Source organism: Panthera tigris, chromosome B4 (genome assembly GCF_018350195.1).
Source record: "Panthera tigris isolate Pti1 chromosome B4, P.tigris_Pti1_mat1.1, whole genome shotgun sequence".
Classification (NCBI taxonomy): Eukaryota; Metazoa; Chordata; class Mammalia; order Carnivora; family Felidae; genus Panthera; species Panthera tigris.
In genome coordinates this window covers 137,930,875-137,950,112 of record NC_056666.1, presented here as the reverse complement: position 1 = coordinate 137,950,112, position 19,238 = coordinate 137,930,875, and the positions used below count along the sequence as shown (strand labels likewise).

At 52.1% G+C, this 19,238-nt stretch overlaps 1 protein-coding gene across 3 annotated transcripts in view; it reads right to left on the bottom strand.

The window, feature by feature from the left end:
• TBC1D22A (TBC1 domain family member 22A) overlaps positions 1 to 19,238 on the bottom strand; it is a 320,332-nt gene that overhangs the window by 26,767 nt on the left and 274,327 nt on the right. For all 3 annotated transcript variants that reach the window (XM_042993557.1, XM_042993558.1, XM_042993559.1), the window contains one exon: positions 8,699 to 8,794. In XM_042993557.1, coding sequence (XP_042849491.1) covers positions 8,699 to 8,794 — 96 coding nt within the window. The remainder of the gene's footprint in view (positions 1 to 8,698; positions 8,795 to 19,238) is intronic.

Sequence of the window (19,238 nt, the reverse complement as noted above, 5' to 3'; positions counted from 1 at the left end):
AGCTCAGAGCCTGGAGCCTGCTTTGGATTCTGTGTCTCCCTCGGTCTCTCTGTCCCTCCCATGCTTCCTCCCTCCCCCCCTCTCTCTCTCCCTCAAAAATAAATAAAACAAAAAGAAAATTTTTAAAAATAAAAAAAAGAGTGACCTATGGGCTGCACCAAGCGGTCCATGAAATGCCCATTGTGGCAACTTGGCCAAAGGGAAAGGACTCTCACAGCCCATGTGCAACCTGAGCCACCGTGGTGGGGGGAGGGGCTGGCTCCAGGGCCCACGCACCTTGCTCTTCATGCAGCCCTGCAACCCGTCCCCTTCTCCCTTCGGCCCTCCTTTCAGGAGGCATTTATTCACATCCTACCGCACACAGGCACCTATGGGCACCGAGGGTCCCCAGAGGACAGGACATGCTTCTCGCCTCTGAGGACCACCTGGTTGTGTGCGTGTGTACATGTGTCTGCATGTGCACACGTGTGTGAGCTGAGGGACACACGCGAGCACACAGGCTCCCACTATGGAGGGACACCTGCTGTGGCCTCAGGAAGGTGACGTTTGACATCTGTCACAGAACACGGGCTCTGAGCTGGGCACCTCACCAAGGGGGGGGGGGGGGTCTCACCTCCTTAACTCAGGAATTAACCGGAGGGGAAAAGCCATGTTGACCACATATTGAGAGGATATGGAAAATTTTTTTAAAGTTCAAACAAGAAGCTTAAAACATCCACAATTCCACTGACCAAAACAAAAAAAAAAAAAACGCTAGCACTGTGATTTCTTCTTTTTTCTGTGCACACTACACAAGCAAAATCGCGGTCATTTTTATCCGTATATGAGCATGTAAATGTATATACGTATTTTCTACGTGTACACGTGTAGGTCGTGTGCATGAGCAGTGCAGACGCCCTGCATATAAAACGTGTGTAACTTCCCGTCATGCTTCTCCCTCGCTAGGAATACACGGGGAGCGCTTTTCCACAACAGTAACTATTCTTTGAAGACAAGATCTTTTGGTAGTTCTAGAATATTCTAACCAAGTACTTTAACCTAGAGAACTCTCCTCCTAACACTAGACATTTAGGAGGCAGACGGTTTGTTTTCCCATAATCATAAACAAGGGGAATTACAGGGGCCCAAGTAAGACTCTTGCCATAAATTACTAACAGCTCCCCAGAAAGGCTGCATATCACATCCCCGTGGGAAGGAAGGAAGGAACACGCCTGTTTCGCCAGCTCCATCAGTTTTAATGAAGTGCATTTTAAAGAGCACCGCTAATTTGGCAGGTAGCATCTGTTTGATTTTTCAATTCCTTAGTAACGACTGGAAGATATACGTACGTTCACCAGCCGGCTACATAATTTCTTCTGTGGACTGACTGCTGATGGTCATTCCGTTACTGATTTGTGTGAGCTCTCTGCGTATCACAAACACGGAAGATGTCTTGATCCTGTTTGTGAGCTCTTCTGTTTCTCACCTGCTTTTCACTTTGTTGACGGTGGTTCAGACAGACGGACATTTACCAGGGTTGTGCTTCCTACGTGTCACTCTACAGAAAGCTGGCACTTTTCGCAAGTCAGGCACCTGGGACTCTGGCCATTTTAAATTAATGCTTTAGCGTGAGGTGCTTCCGTCACAAAAGTAGAATGAGTGACCCCATCGCCGGGACACTTTTCTCTCACTCCTGCTCTATGAAAAGCATCTCAGACAAGCAAAAGCCACACCTCCAGGTCTGTCTGTTCTGGTTCACTTGCCGGAGTTCAGGGGTCCTCGCTTAGGCAAAGCGTTTCTGATTCGCCTGCTCGGACCCCAGGTTTTCCCCTCCGCTCCGTGCCGGGCTCCGTGCCTGCCCCCAGCGGGAACTAGCAGGGTGTACAGAGCAAACCCCAGTGTTGGCTCACTCCTATTTTTCATCTCGCTGGCACGCGCGTCTGTGTGTGAGCTTGCGCGGTGGGTGGGGCAGGAGCAGGGAGATTCTGCTGAACGCGTACCCGTCGTATCACAGACGCGGAGGTGTGCTGTGGACGTAGAGGGGACTGTCCCTCGAATCCCCTGGGTACTGCTGGATGCGGTCTACAGATAGTCTTTGGCATGTTAAGGTAAGTATTCTTTTATTTCCATTTCAGTAAGAGCTGAGTTGTTGTTTTTCCTTCTATTAAATGCAGGAGAAGCTGCTACGTTTCGTGAGTGACCCTGTGGCTTATTGCCAGGACGCATGAGCAGCAAGCAGGAAGAACAGGAACAGCAGAGCCGGGTCTCCAGGGGCCTGGTTGCAGGGCTGGCCCGTGGCTGGCATCGAGAACGTGGCTCTGGAGAGGATCTCTCTGTGGTAAAGCTGGGGCTCTGTGCCAGCCCGCAGACACTCCTTGCACATCGTTCTCGGGAAACACCAGCTTTCCTGGCATCCAGAATCTTGACGGGCAGAGGCGTCCCCGAGACCTGGCCCCGGTAGAAACCTTGGGCTCTGGGCAGAAACGGGGAGCACGCTCTGTGTGGCTCCTGGGGAGGACGAAGCAGGCACCCGGCTTCCTTTCCACTCCTCCTGGGGCGCCTTCCCCCCACTGCGCATCTCTGCCGGGCTGGGTGACAAATGTCAGCCATGAGCAGGACCATACGCTGAGGCCCGTGAGCCCTTCTAATGAAGCCCTGCACGTGTGTGGGACCCGTGACAGAGGCAGATTTATCGACAGCAAACCATTTCATGTTCCTGGGGGGGAAAACTTTTTCACGGAATGTTTTTATTTAATGTATCAATGGTTTAAATATGCTGGTGCTTTACGAAACATATTTGTGTTTGTATTACATGCAAGTGAAACTAGATTCTAATTTCCTTTTCACAGGTGCTGTTCTTTCCTATTAATAAAGAATTCCTTGACTCAACCCGTGTTCACACTCGTGCCTCGCTGGTCAGGCGCTGTGCCGGGGACCGAGGCCGCCGCCCCCGACCGCACGGCTTCACAGGGTCAGTCCCGTAGGCAGACACACACGCGGGGGGCACACAGACACAGGGCAGCAGTGATTAGAGCTCTGTGACACATAGGCAAGTCCGCGGGTCACAGGCCACACGGCGACAGGTTTCTCGAGAGTTGGAAAGAACTTGCTCGGGAAGACAGGTTTTGGCCTCAGAACCATGTTTAAAGGTAAGACTTTTGAAAATGTTGGAACTTATCCCAAAATTATGGGTCCATTCAAGGATGTTGTTGTTGTTGTCGTTTACTTCATTTTGCAGCAATTCTGGCATTTTATACTCCCCCCAAATCTCTGCTGTCTCCCTTCCCAAAACGCAGGAGAACGTTTGTATCACCCACATATCTGGGTTTGCAGGAAGGCTGGTCCACTGGACTGACATTTGTAAATACCTTCTAAGTAAGATTTTTTTTAAGTTTATTTATTTTTGAGAGAGACAGAGACAGCGTGAGCAGGGGAAGGACACACACACACACACAGACACAGACACAGACACAGAGAGAGAGAGAGAGAGAGAGAGAGAGAGAGAGAGAGAGAGAGAGAACCCCAAGCAGGCTCTGCACTCACTGTGGAGCCCAACATGGGGCCCGAACTCACGAACCATGAGATCATGACCTGAGCCCAAATCAAGACTCAGATGCTCACCACTGAGCCACCCAGGCCCCCCTGTAAGTAAGGTGTTCTCAATTCTACTCACGAGCTCCATTTTCTGACCCCGTCATTGGTGCTATGTTCACTCAATAATTCCTTTACAACCTTTATCGTATGTTGACTTTCACTTTCCATATCTAACTTCTGGAGTTAAAGGGTATTTTTCTTTACTGTTTTTATATAATTAAAGCATTTTGGCCACGGTCAAGCCCCACACGTCACATCACACATGTTCTTAAAGCTCTTCTATGTTTACAGAGTCACTTTCTTCTCGAGCGGCCTCTCCAGTTTCCAAATGCCTGATGATTCAGTTTTAACTCTGTTAGTATCTTGTTGTAAAGGATTATACTCAGCGACTAGTGCCCACATTGTTCCAGCTTTTCAGATTTTGACAACTTTTATGGCGCAGGTCGGACGGTTCACTTTGTGAACGTTCCGCAAAAACTAAGCAGACACGGTTGTGGCTTACACAGCCAGATCCCACCCGGAGCCCTCGGGCCGCCCCTATGTTCTGCCATCCAGATTCATAATAACCTTATTTCCACCCTCCTCAGATCCACCGCGTCTCCTCCTAGGCCTGCTGCGTCAATTCTCTGTTTTATGAAAGTTTTAAATTCGAGTTTAGCGCGCAGACAGAAGAGCGCACAAATCAAGACCTTCACGGACGAGCGCTGTGTCCAAGCTCCCAGAAGTCTCTGCCCCACGATTTCTAACTGCAGAGGCGCCGCTCTGGCCACATAGGACACCATCCTCTCTGCCGTTCAACCCCCTCACAGCCCGATGGGAATACTGCCAGCCTGAGTCCTTCCTGTGCCACCTGGCCCCTCACCGAGTCTGCTCCCCTACCCCGGAGTCATTCTCCCGCTGAATCGGGTCCTCGCACCCCTGCCCTCCGGACAGCGCCCCACCTTAGGAAAGCCCAGGAGGCCTTCCCGGCTCCGTCCTTCTCAGGCTCGTCTTGGGACCCCCGGCCCCCTGCACGCTCAGCACCAGCTTCATCGACTTCCTCCTGGTTGCAGAACAGGATGTCCAGTGGCGGCCCCTGCCCTCTGCTGCGGCCCCTGCCCTGCTCTATCCCCGTGACAGGCTCCTGCTCCGGCCCCACGGGCCCCTGTCCCAAGCCCCGCACGAAGCTGCATGCAGCCCACACACATGGGTAGAAACGGAGTCGGGCGACAGCAGGACCTGGCCCAGAGGAAGGGCCGCGAGGGGTGCGCTGGACCATCCATCAACTGACCGTCTCCCGGGACCAAGAACATCAGAACAGATGGAGGCCCCGCCCACGGGCGCTGCACTCACCTGGTCCTGCCCGGTCCCACGTGGCAGCCACCCGCCACCCACAGGAGCCAAAGGACCAGGCGCCTGGGTCAAGCCCAGCAGGCCAGCACCCTGGGCCTTCCCACCCCCACCTGCTGCGCGGCACCCGGGCCTTCTCACGTCCGCTGAGGGGCACAGCCAGGCATCCACTCACACTCAGCACCTCTCTGTGGGATCCTCCGCCGGTCCTGCCCTGAGCTCGCAGGCTCCCGTCTCTGCTAACAAGGCTCGCCATCCACCGGCAGAGAGGCAGCAGCGGACTGACGGACTGGACACGCGTGCAGATCACTAAGCATGTCGGGACCCACAAGAAGGCCGTGGCTCCGCTGGGAAGTTCCAACTCTGCTCACCCTGACTTAACTAACTACCCTCCTCCCTCTTAAAAAGCACTGCACACGGCCACCATGTGTCTAAGGGACTCGCTCTCTTCGAAATCAAAACAACGATGCCAGTTCCTATGTGGGGAGGACTCCCTGTGTCACAGAGCATCCTAGGACAAGGCTGCTTCTGGGTCACCGTCCAGGCCAGCGGGACCAGAGCAGCCCGGCTGCACGCTGCCCTCTCCGCCACACCCTGGCTGGGCAAGCCATGCCCTGGAGGCAGGGACGGCTGGCTGGGAGCGAGGACCAGAGGGACGGGGGCTACAAGGGGCTGGGCTCAGACCCCTGGGGTCCTGGGGCACCGAACCACGCAGCTCAGACTTTGGGGGTGAGAAGAAAATCATTTTCTAGAGTGGCTGACCTTCAACTCTCTGTAACGCTGTACTTATAAACCAGCCAGAGATCCCAGGGAAGCTGCCACCTGGAGCTTTGCCACATGTCCCGTCGGTGCTCCGAGGGGGACACATGGCTCACAGGCAAGGCTACAGTCCTGAGGCAGCTCTCGAGCCTCTGTGGTGGGAGCCAAGCCAGGTTCCAAGACTCTGGACGTGCTGGAGCCGGCCCTTCAACGGCTGACTCAGCCACATGTGCCTGACCTGGGCTGGGGTTGGCGGGGGGGGGGGGGGGGGCGGTTTGGCTGTGCTCTCTCTGTGCCACGGGCCCTCCTGCTGGGAAACAGCCCCCTCAGGGGCCTAGGAAGAGACGGGCTGCCAGGTGCCTGGCCAGGGGATAGAAGGCTGTGCACAGGGAGCTCCTTCCACCCCTAAGACCCTACAGAACCTTGTGAGGAAAAGGCAGAAAGGAGGGCAGAACCCAGGCTCGGACCTCAGCGGCCGGCCAGGATGGGGACAGGCAGCTGCGGAAAGGGGCCCGTTCTGGCGCCCGCGGGACGGCTGGGAAACAGGGTCACTGGCCGCGATGGCCGGTCCCCCAGGAAGATACAAAGCTCCAGGGCATGAAGGCTCAGGACAGGAGTGAACGCCCACTCCAGAAGGTATCATCCCTAGCCTGGACGAGCCTCAGAAGGCACAGCACCCAACGGCACTGCCTGGCCAAGTCCCGGGGAGCTGAAGCCGGGGGCAAAGCCTGTCTCACCCCCCCCCAACCCAGCACCCGCAGCGGGGTGGGGGGGGCCCTGGTGACACTGCGGGGGTTCTGCCTTGCTTCTGGGAAGCTTCCTCCTCAGGAAAAGATTCTGTTCCTATGGAAATGACTTAAAGCAACACTTATTTCCCAAGGGCCAAATTACCATTCTGCACAGAGAGGGCGGGCCTGGAACGCCTTCTTCCAGGATGTTCTCTTGCTAGAGGCCCGGAGCTCTTGGGCTCCGTCACTCAGGCTGTCCTCCATGGACACAGAGGCATTTTCCTAAAATGTCACAACTGCAAACCCAATTCCCGTGCTCCCTGGGACTCCAAAGGCTCTTTCTGTTTTCTTGTTTCCTTTCCCATTCAGTTCAACCCTCCACAACACGTTGTGACATTCTCATGGCCAGCACGAGTCCGGGGGAGGATGAACGCCCCACTCCTCCCTGGCTCCCCACGCTCCCCTCGACGGCTCCGCTCGTCTCCCGGCCCCACGAATCTCAGCCAGTGAGCAGGACTCCCCAGGCAGACCCTCTGACTGCCACAGGCCAGCAAGCAAACCACAAACACACGGGGCTCCTAGAAACACTGATAAAAGATGGCGGGCTAGCAAAGGGTGGGACTTGGTGTCACTTCTTCCAAGGCACCAGGACAGCCGCTGCCTGGGGTCACCTGGACAGTCCCCTCCTGCGGGCTCTTGTGTGAGGGGTAGGGAGACAGGAGGCCCAAAGGGGTCAGGGGCGAGGAGGGGCAGGAGCCAGCCCAACAGCGAGCTGCAGGCCGCACACCCGCCCCAGACCTGGCTCAGGTCCCTCGCATCCAGGGCTGTTCCCACCTGCTGTCCCCCGGCCCCAGGGGGGTCCCAGCCCTCCAACAACCCCTTCGTGGCACTTCATAAGGATGAGAACACAAGCTGCCCGGCACAGTCTCTGAGACTTGAGCCACTTGGGGGAAGGGGATCCTGGCGGCACTGTCCCTACTGGGGGAGCAGGAAACGGAGGGCCGGGTGGCAAAGCCCCTCGTGTGAGGTCACTCACCTGTCACGAGTCCCTCTCCCTAGCAAGAACTGAAGTCCCGGGGGGCGAGGGCCATTTCTCAGGCACGTGTGGCTCAGGGCTGCCCAGGGTTGGGGCTGAAGAGTGATTTCCGGGACGGTGACGAGCCTCCCACCTTAGCACACTCTCCTGCACGGCTCGCCACGGCTTCATCAACCCCCACCCCCCTGAGCTGTGCCTCCCCCGCCAGGGCAGGCAGAGCCCCCATCAGGGCAGCAATGAGAATCCCAAACGCGGTCGGCCCCGTGAGCCCCGGCCACCTGCATGAGTGAGCTGTTCTCCAGGAGGCACTCGGGGAATGTCGGCCAGGGTCAGACTGCGGCCGGCCGCTGGGCCCCAGGGAAGCTGGGCGCTCCTCCCTCAGATAAACAGCGGGCTCTGCACGGCGGCTCAGCCCCACTGTTCTCCCAAACCTCCCACAGGGAGCCAGGGTGCCACAAGGCCACGAAGACGGCCCGGAGCCACCACACTGTGACCTAGGACCGCGGAGCCTCCTAGTTTGTCCCTCACCTAAAAGACAAGAGGCCCAAGGAGGTGAAGTGGCCAGAGAGTGACCCCCAGCCAGCTGGGGCACAGCCCGGTCCCTGGCCCCACCGCTGTTCTCTTCAGTGTACCCGAGAGGCCCCACCCTCCTGGGTCACTGGGCAGGAAGACTAAAGCACCTTGGGTAACAGCGGAGGTCACCCTGTGAAGGGGCCAACACCCACCATGGTACTTGGGCCAGCACACGGAGGCCCACTCGGGGGGGGACAGGGGCCGGGGACTCAGCCCCCGCAGAGCGACCAGCTGAGCACAGAGCTGATGAACGGGTGCCACTGTGGCTCCCACTAAGTCATGGAGGAAACTGGCCCAGAGAGGCTAAGCGACATGCCAGGGTCACACAGCCGCCCGGTGCCCAGGCGCCCAGGCTGTCTGCTCGTGGGCCAGCACCTGCCCTAACCCATCACAGCCCTGCAGCCGCCCCTGGGGCCCCACTGCCGAGGACACACATACACACGGGGCTCAGGAAGGGCCTCCGGGAGCCTGGGGGACAGCGGCATCTCTGAACGCACGGTGTGGCGTGGGCCCCGGGTGACCATGGGTGACCTTGGTCTGCGCGCTTTCCTGGCCGTGACAGCCTTCCCACGACAGCAGGTCAGCGGTTCACCACAAGCGCCCGGCCCAAAGCCCTGGCACAAACAGCCCTGTGGACTCAGCTCACTAAACCTCCCAGACAGGATCAAGCTCAGGCCCCCCCGAAAGGGCATTTACTTACCTGGAAATCCCGCTCTTCTAGAATCTCCTTCCTCCACCTCCCCAGGAAAGCAGCGCACACGTACAAGTGGAAGTGGGAGAAGCCCTCGGGCTCGGACTGCGAGAGAGAACACGGGGGCGGTCAGTGCCCGGCAGGACCACGGCTGCCCCCCCAGGCCAGGCTCACGCAGCCCGAAGGCCGTGATTCTGACGTTCCCGCCTCCCTGACATAAGCACAGGCCTCCGAGAGGAGCCGGCGGTTCGCTGGCCCTCCTGACAGGACGACCGGCAGTAGCGGAAGGCAGACCAGCTCCTGCTGCACAGCCACCCGGGGAGGGAACCTGCCCTCGGACGCCGGTCACTGGCCGTGGCCGAAGAGTGGCCCCCGCTCCTCGGAGGGCGAGGGCGCTACCAGGGACTCGAAGCCCGCTGGAGGTGGGGGCGGGGAGGGGAGGCTCCTCACCGGCCAACGCCCCCCTGCCCGCTGTGGGTTCAGCTCGGCCCCTCCTTCCGTGCCTGGGCCTTAGTTCGGGCATGCACGGTCAACTTCCGGATCGGGGCTCCCAACACTTGGCTTTCAAGGGGCCACGGCCACAGATTCCCGTGTGATACCCGCACGACTCCTGTTACCTGTTTACTAAATAAATAAGGTAAGAGATGGTGACATGCTCTGGAAAAAGTGAGGTGAGGAAGAGGGGTGCGAAATACTGGGGAAGGGGCAGGCTGGTCTGCAATTTAAATACAGTGATCTGATCTATCACCTAAGGTGACATTTAAACACAGACCCAAGAAGGGAAAGCCACGTGGATGGGGTGGGGGGAGAAATGAGACGACCCTGAGGTTCCAGACTGCCCGGCACATTCCAGAAGCAGTGAAGAGATCAGCATGGCTGCAGGGGAGAGTGAGGTGAGCAAGCAGAAGCCGCCGTTGGGGGAAGGTCCAGATCCCCATGGCCGCCCTGGTCACTGGATTGTTCTCATGAACTCTGGACGCTCCCAGCAGAGGAAAGACCGTGCTCCCAAAGGATGCTTCTGGCTGGTGCGCGCAGAACAGACTTGGCATCCGGCAGGGTAGGGAAAGGCAGACCCACGGAGATCATCCAGGAGACCGCGGAAATCATAAAATCAAGAGGGGTGAGTGATGCAGGCCAAGGGGGTAGCAGCACAGCTTCGGAGAAGAGGTCAAATTCTAGAAAAGTTTTGAAGGTTGAGCCATGAAAATATGCTACTGATAAGGACACTATGGGCGAGGAGAGGAGGAATCAAGGATACACCCAACGTGTTTGGCCTGAACGACCAGAAGGAGGAAGCTACCATCTCCCAAGGTGAGGCCAGGTTTGCGGCAGTTTGTGGGAGTGTTTTGGTGGGAGGTTGTGAGTCTGTTGTGTGGACATGCTGAGCCGAAGACACCCGTTAGGCGTCCAGTCCAGAGTGCAGGCGGCTGGCCTGTGGCCCAGGCAGGAAACATACACGGTGGGGGGAAAGGGGTGGGAGGAGACACAGGAACGTGAGAGGGTCAAGGGTCAAGACAGCAAGGGACGAGGAGTACTGGCCGTGGCCATGCAGAGGGGCTGACAGGAGGGCTGACTAGCGTGTGTTAGGAAGGAGGGAAAGAGACACTGGGGCATCCTCCTGGAGATTTTTTTTAAGTTTTTTAATGATTAATCTATTTTTAAGAGACAGAGAGACAGCATGAGCAGGGGAGGGGCAGAGAGAGAGGGAGACACAGAATCCGAAGCAGGCTCCGAGCTGTCAGCACAGAGCCCGACTCGGGACTTGAACTCACGATACCATGACCTGAGCTTAACCCGCTTAACCCACTGAGCCACCCAGGCGCCCCCTGCTGGAGGTTCTTAATACCACGTTTACGTAGGCCTTTCCTCCTCTCCATTCTAGATCCTGCTCAAAGTCCGTTACTTTCGTGTTGTTCAACAACCAACCTTCTGGTTCCATTTTACATCTGCTAATATTATATGTTTCATTCACTTCCACTGTTATCTTCATTACAGCCTTTCTTCTACTGAGTTGCTGTTTTTTTGTTGTCGGTATTTTCTAACATACACAAATGCAGAGTGGCTTCGAATTACATTTAGGTCATTTGGTCCTTTCTCTTAAGATAAGACAGATGATGAGCTAGTTAATATCCGGCTTTTCTTCATTTCCGACACAAGCAAGCATTTAAGGCTATAAACTTTCCTCTATGAGCCCCACTTCAGCTATATTCCACAGCTGAATAGTATCTTTACTATCCTTAACTTCTAAGAAATTTCTCCCTCATTTTGTGATTTACTTGCCTCAATCATAGCTTACTTATCAGCATTTTTTAAATCTATAAACATATGTGGTTCGTTTTTACCTTGTTTTGTCTTTTTAGGTTTCTTTGATCATTGATTTGTAACTCAACTGTGTCATAAGAGAATGTGATTTACACGATGCTGATTCTTTTGTTTGCTTAGATTTGGTTTTGCGAGGGGAGGACAATTAGTTTCCACACACACACACACACCCCCTAAGGCAGCACACTGAGCAATCAAGAACGGGACTGGGCCAGAGTGCCTGGGTTTAAACCCTGGGTCTGCCACTAATTAGCTGTGTGACCAAGACAAAGTTACTGGCCTTCCTGTGCCTCAGTGTCCTCATCTGTGAAATATTATAGACTAAACAAATCACACAACGTAAGGTACTTAGGATAATGCCTGGAACATAGTAAATAGTAGGTAAATGCCAGCTATCGTCACCAGGTGTGTGTAAGAGTATATATTCTGGAGTTCTTGGATACAATGTCCTGTATGTGTCCATAAGATAAATTTAATCAATAGTGTTGCTCAGATCTCCTATAAATCCCGATTGATTTTGTCATCTTATGTGCTATCAATAACAGAAGGGTGTTAAAAATCCCATTACAACACCGGATTTGATGTCTCCTCAAGGTTCTGCCGATCTTTGTTTTATGTATTTGGAAAGCACGTTATCAGACGCATACAAATTTTCAACCATATTATCTTCCTGGTGTACTGAACAATATCAATATACACGATCTCCTTTATGTCAACCAATGCTTTTGCCTTTAAGCCTTTGGAGAGGGGGACAGGAGTGTAGTGCGACCATACTACACATCTACTTTTGTCGGGTTATTTGTTTATTTTAGGCAGCTTTTTTTGAGGTAGAACTGACATACAATAAACTTACATATTGAAAGTATAAAATTGCACAGGTTTCGATACGTGTCTACACCTGTGAAACCACCGTCACGCTCAAGAGAGGAAACACATCCATCACCCGCAAGTTTCCCCGTGCCCTCTGTGATCTCTCCTTCCGTCCCTCTCAGTCTCTAGGCAATCACTGACCTACTTTTGTCCTACACACGAGTTTACCCTTCCCCTGCTTCTGTACAGATAGAACCATATGGCACGTACTTTTGTCTGGCTACCTGCACGCGGCACTATTGCCCTGAGATGTGGCCATGTCACTGCGTGGCCACTGCCTGTAACTGCTCAGAAACACGGCTCTCTGTGAGAGTCTGTTCGCCAGAGCTGTCTGCCTGTTGATAGACACGAAGTTGTTTCCGGTTTGATTACAAACTGAGCTGCTGTGAACGTTTGTGGACAAGTCTTTCTATGGCTAGATGCCTTCATTTTGCCGGGATAAATACCGAGGAGGAGAAGGGCTGGATCACACGGTGGCAGTATTTTAACTCAGAAGACACGGCCAAACTATCTGCAAAGTGGCTGCACCGCTGCACAGCCCCACCAGCAGCAGGTGGCGTTCCGGGGCGGTCACCCCAGAGGCCACATGTGAAATGGTATTTTTAACGTTGGCCACTCTCATAGGCAAGTGGCAGGATCTCACCATGGTGTTGATTTACACATTACCATTCCTCTAATGACTGATGATTCTGAACACCTTTGATGTGCTTATATGACATTCTTGGTGGAGCGTCCAAGTTTTTCCCATGGATTGTTTGTTTCTCATTGTTGAGACTTGAGTAACTTTCTATATATTCTAAATACAAGTCTTTGCTCAGCTATGTGCTTTACAAACACATCTCTGTGTCTATAACTCGTCTCTTACCCTCGATATTGACTCTGGAGGAGCATGAATTTTAAAGTTTGATGTAGTTCATCTATTACTTTGCTCTTTTATGAATACTGCTTTTGGTGTCATTTCTAAGAAATCTTTGCCTAACCTAAGGGCATAAAGGTTTGCTTCTAAAATGGTCTTAAGCTTTACATTTAGGTCTGTGATACAGTTTGAGTTCATTTTTGCATATGTTATATGCATATGGCATAAGGTGGGAGCTGAAGTCCATGTGCAAGCACACGGATATCTACCTGTTCCGGTAGTTTGTTGAAAAGACTATGCTCTGTCCACTGAGTTAACAACCAGGTAGTGCTACTCCTGTATTGTTTTTGTTCTTCATCAAAGTTGGTTTTGTCTTTTCTAAGTATTTTGCACTTCCACAAGAACTTGACAACCAGTTTGCCAATTTCTCCAAAAAGCCTGCTAGGACTCATTGGAATTGCATCGAATCTATATATCAATTTGGAGTGATTATTATCTTAACAATATTGAGAGTCCCGACTCATGAACATGGTATAGCTTACCACTGACCTAGCTCTTTAATTATTCTTAGCAATGTTTTATAGTTTTCAGGATACAGATCTGTTAAACATCTTCTGCTTGATTTTCCCACAGCAGCTGATATTTTTTGACCCTCTTAAAAATAGTGTTTTGAACAAAAATAAACTCGAAATGGATTAAAAACCTAAAGGTGAGACCTGAAACCCTAAAATTCCTAGAAGAAAACATAGGCAGTAGTTTCTTTGACATCAGCCATAACAACATTTTTCTGGATATGTCTCCTCTGGTGAGGGAAACACAAGCAAAATTAAACTATTGGGAGTACACCAAAATAAAACGCTTCTGCACAGAGAAGGAAACCATCAACAAAACAAAAAGGGTAGCCTACTGATTGGGAGAAGATATTTGCAAATGACATATCTGATAAGAGGTTAAAATCGAAAATATATAAATAATTTATACAACTCAATACCAAAAAAAACCCACAAAACAAAACAAAACAAAACAAAACAAAACAAAACAAAACAAAACAAAACAAAAAAACAAATCACCCAAGTAAAAATGGGCAGGGGACCTGAATAGATATTTCTCCAAAGAAGACATCCAGATGGCCAACAGACACATGAAAAGACACTCACCATCACTAAGCATCAGGGAACTACAAGTCAAAACTACAGTGAGATACCACCTCACACCGGTTAGGACGGCTAAAATAAAAAAAAATAATAATAAAAAAAAAAAAACAAGAATGACAAGTGTTGGCGAGGACGTGAAGAAAAAGGAACCCTAGAGCACTGTGGGGATGCAAACTGGTGGAAACCAGTATGGAGGTTCCTCAAAAAGTAAATAAGAACTACCAGATGATCCAGTAATCCGCTCTGCAAAGAAAACAAAAACACAAGTTCAAAAAGACACAGGCACCCCTATGTTCATTGTGGCGTTATTTGTAACAGCCAAGATACGGAAGCAGCCCAAGCGTCCATCGACAGAGGAACAGATGATGAAGATGTGGTATGTATACACGATGGAATATTATTCGGTCACAGAAAAGAATGAGATCTTTACATCTGCAACAACACGGACGGAGCCAGACAGTATTATGCTACGTGCAGTAAGTCAGAGACAAACACCACATGATTTCATTCACACGTGGAATTTCAAAAACAGAGCAAAGAACAACAGAGAATAAGAAGAGACAAAAATCCAGACTTCGAATGCAAAGAACTGGTGTCTGCCAGAGGGGAGGAGGAGGGGAGGACGGGCGAAATAAAGGGATGAAGGGCACACTTATCCCGAAGAGCACCGAGAAATGCACGGAATTGCTGAAACATATCGTACACCTGAAACTAACATAACACTATGGCAACTGTACCTGATAAAAATAAATAATTAAATTTAAAAATAAAAATGGTGTTTTGAAAACTTTGAAGTTTACTTATTTAGGGGGCAGGGGAGGGACAGAGAGAGAAGGAGAGAAAGAATTGCAAGCAGGCTCCACGCCGTCAGCACAGAGTCTGACGCGGGGCTCAAACTCACGAACCGTGAGATCATGACCTGAGCCGAAATCAAGAGTCGGACGCTTAACTGACTGAGCTACCCGGGCGCCACTAAAAATTTTAGTTTCTGATAGCTTGTTGCTAGTTGTTGAGATGTGATTTTCCTGGCATGTGGTTTTCACCCTTTACTTGTACCCTTTCTGTGTCTTTATATTTCTCTTATAACTAGTACGATATTGGATTTGAAAAAACCCCAGACATGGTCCCTGTGGAGTTGGGTCCCTGCTGAATGTGATTCCTGATATATTCAGATTAATTTACATCCTCTTATTTTGAAATGTGTACGTATTCCACTTTTCCTATTATTTTTCTTTCTTGTCTACAACTGGACTGAGTTACTTTCCGCCTTTATGCCAAAGCCCCAGCCCCAACTATTCTGGAAGTTACTGAACTGTTCCTATTACTTTAATAGTTACTCTACAAAGACTAACGTGCATATTTAACTTGGGGTCCAAGATTACTCGTGGTCTCTATTACCTTCCCAAGCAATACACAAGTGAGGAGTATCTTCGCTAGAGGCACATCAGAGACGTCCCCCTGCAAAATGCTCTTACTGGCCAAGACTCCAGTTCTACCTTGACTTTGTAACATTACAAGTTCAGATATCCTTTTCGTTGTTGTTGTATACAGCAGTGTTTAGAGTTACTCATGACCTTGCCTTTTTCGGACCATCATTCCTTCTTGCATCTAGACTCTTCTGAAATCACTATCCTTCTTGAAACGGCTGTCAGAAGCTCCACTAGCGAGAAGGTCTTCCAGTAGGGACCCGTGTCGGTTTTCCTTTGTCTAAAAATGTCTTTACATCCTTCTCTTTCCCAGAAGGTAGTTTTGCTGGATACAGCAGGCTAAGTCGGCTCTCATTTTTAAAGATGTTACTGCACCATCATCCGCCTCTGCTGTTTGATGTCCCAGTCCGCCTGTCCCTCCTTCACAGGAAACCTAACCCTTCTGTCTGCCTGCTTGTGAGACACTCGGTCTTGGGAGTTCTGCAATTTCCATTTCCATACACTCTATGTCCCGCTAGAGATCCATCAGTCACTCCAAGTCCCCAGAGTTGGAGGCTTCCATCAATCTTGGGGACATCATCACTTGCCCCTCTGCATTCTCTTTAATTTCTCAGGAGCTGGACCGGGCAGGGGCGGGATCTTCTCACTATTCTGTGTCACTGAGCTCGGTCTCCCTGGGAGAGGTACTTTCTGGCTCGTTGGGCAGCTCTTCGACGTATCACAATTCCTGGGCGGCTCGTCCAGCCCATTTTCGAACGTGCCTTACAGATTTCCTTGTTCTTGTGCCTGGTATGCTCCTTTCCACGACTTTGGGCACAGTGAGCTTATGGTCACGCACATCCCAGATAACCCTACAGGCTGCAGTCTTTGTGGGTCTCTCTGAAGTTTGTTTTCTCTGGTAATTTTTGCTCTTTGTGGCCAGCTTCCTTGTTCCTTCGTGGTTTTGCCCCTTTTCGAGCTTAAGATGCTGGGAACTTTTATCTGTTGGAATTCTTTGAAGCTTGCATCAAAAATGGTTTTCTTTGGGGGAAAAAATTGTATTTACTTCTACCTGAACCTAAGGACACGATTATCTCGAGATTACTTTCAACTAAATTCTCTGCTTGAAATTCTTTAGGACAAGTAAGTCACATAAATTAGGGCTCCAAACCCACATGAATCCCGGACTATGGTGGCATCTCTGAAGGGAGGTATTTTCTTTCTTTGTTCTTTGACTTCCATGGCCAAGGCCAAGAAAGGCAAACACCAGCACTTGCTTAGTCTCTGAACAGTCTCCAGGGGTTTGTCTCTGGCCTGCGGCTCACACAGACCCTCCTGCAGACCCTAGAAATTAACTGGCAGGATCCCCTGGGGAGATTTGATGTTTTCCCTCTTCTCTCTAGAGTTCCATTTTCTCATGATTTCTGGCCAATGACAGCATCCTTTCCATTGTGGTTATGTTTTTAACAATTACACCAGGGGTACCTGGGTGGCTCAGTCAGTTAAGTGCCCAACTTCGCCCATGTCATGATCTCACCGTTCGTGGGTTCGAGCCCCACATTGGGCTCTGTGCTGACAGCTCAGAGCCTGGAGCCTCCTTCACACTCTGTCCCTGTCTCTCTCTGCCCCTCCCCTGCTCATGCTCTGTCTCTCTCAAAAATGAACGTTAAAAAAATTTTTTCAACTTAACAAAAAATAATTACACCAGCATGCTTCTGTGTGCTCTGTGACACCTAAGTCCACTGCACTGCCCCATTAGTTTCTTTAAATCAACGTAACTATTAAAACTAAAAATATCTGTGCTGGGAGGGGCGTCTGGGGGGCTCAGGCAGTTCAGCATCTGACTCTTTTTTTTTTTTTTTTAATTTTTTTTTTTCAACGTTTTTTTTTATTTATTTTTGGGACAGAGAGAGACAGAGCATGAACGGGGGAGGGGCAGAGAGAGAGGGAGACACAGAATCGGAAACAGGCTCCAGGCTCCGAGCCATCAGCCCAGAGCCCGACGCGGGGCTCGAACTCACGGACCGCGAGATTGTGACCTGGCTGAAGTCGGACGCTTAACCGACTGCGCCACCCAGGCGCCCCAACATCTGACTCTTAATTTCAGCTCAGGTCACGGTCTCACGGATTCGTGAGATCAGGCCCCGCATCAGGCTCTGGGCTGAGTGTGGAGCCTGCGTGGGATTCTCTCTCCCACTCTCCCGGCGCCTCCCCTCCTTGTGGGAGCTCTCTCAAAATAAATAAACATTTAAAAATAAATAAATACGCGAAATGTCCGTGTTGGAACTGAAACCAACTAACAATGCACACTTGGCGAAATGCTGCTAAAGCCTCCGTGGCCCCACTGACCTTCCATCTGCACTTGGGCCTCCAGCCTGCCTCCCCCCTGTAACCAGGCCACCCTCTCTAACCAAGCGGACTCCTGTCTCGTCACAAGTGTGGTTTTTAAGCGTCCGCTGCTTTTAGGATAACGTCCAAACTACTTAACGTGCCACAATCCTCTGGTATCACGGGCCCTGTCCCACCTCCTGCCTGACACTCGACCCTCTCGATCTCCCCCCAAACACCAGACCCTTCTAGCCTCACCCCCACTTTTGCACACACTGCTACCCCAGCAGCGGGTACTGGCTGAGTTTTCTCAGCCGTATTCTTTCCTCGAGGTCTTTCCTGTGTCTCCCAGCAGCCAGTTGACCCGGCCCTCCTCCCAGGGGGCGTCTGCCACACTGTCCCTCCTGTTCACCCGACCATTCTCCCGCTGTCCTAGGGGCCTCTTCTCTCCGTAGCCCCCTCTCCCCTCCAAGCTCTGTCACAAGCCCCACGGCAGGAGCAACGACTGTATGAAGTTACACACACCCAAACCCACTCACTTGGATGCACCGGGGAGACGGGCAGGTGGGCCTCTGGGAGCAAACCTAAAGACACACGCCTTTTTCTTTCCAGATGCTGGAGGTGACTGGTCCACATACAGAAGACACGAGGGCTCTGCCGACTGTAAGACTGCTAATCAGCATTGCAATGCTGAGAAAAGAAGGTTTCCAGGACTACTTAGGGATGCTCCAGAACGTAGGCTTCTCTAAGGAACCCTGTTTACACACTTAATTTGCTTAAGGGCCTGTGATGTAAGGGAATGCGGAAGTCAGTGTGAGGCGGGCCCAGGGCCGCCCCCCCGGGACTCCAAGGCTCTGACGGCTGCAGCCCCACAAGACCCCCCGGGTCCAGCAGAAGGCCGAACAGCCACACTTCCAGAGGGCACTGTGCTAGGGGAAAACGGAGTTTTACAGCATTGCTTCAGTGGATTACTTGTTTTTGCTGACTCGGTAAATTATATCACAATAGCAAATTAATAAATAAAAAATTCGTATCGTAATGGAAAACCAGCTCCGGCTTCCACGAAGCTTAACACAGGCACGCACTACCGTCGGTCCCCCGGGACACGGTCGGGAGGCTGGGTCTCAGTGGCAGCAGCCCACTCAGCACAGAGGGGTGTCCACCACCTTCGGGGTCTGATGCATGCAATCAGGGCCCTCCTGACAGGGGCAAAGTCAGCGGGTCGGCCAGACATTTCCCAAGGAGGAGCTGAGCTCTGGAAGGGAAGGCGATGTGACTTGGAAAAGCGTCCCTGGCTCAGGGGACGGGGCGGTGGGGGGGGGGGGGGGTTGGGGGGTTGGGCGAGGTTGGGGGAGGGGCTGGATGACCAGGGTGCTGGGCCAGGGAAGCTCTTGGCCAAGAGGGAAGGCTCTGGAAGGTGGCTCCCCGGGCCCTGGGGACACTGTGTGAGTGGGGACGGGCCTCTGGCCGGCTGCAGCCCCTCTCCACTGCCAGATCAGATGCGGCAGCTCGTGTCCCCCTCCTCTGGGGCCTGCGCTCCTTGTCTGCTGCCCTGCCTCCCGGCCCCGTGCCCAGCCCGCGCTGGCTCCCCTCCTACAGATGAGAAGACGGGC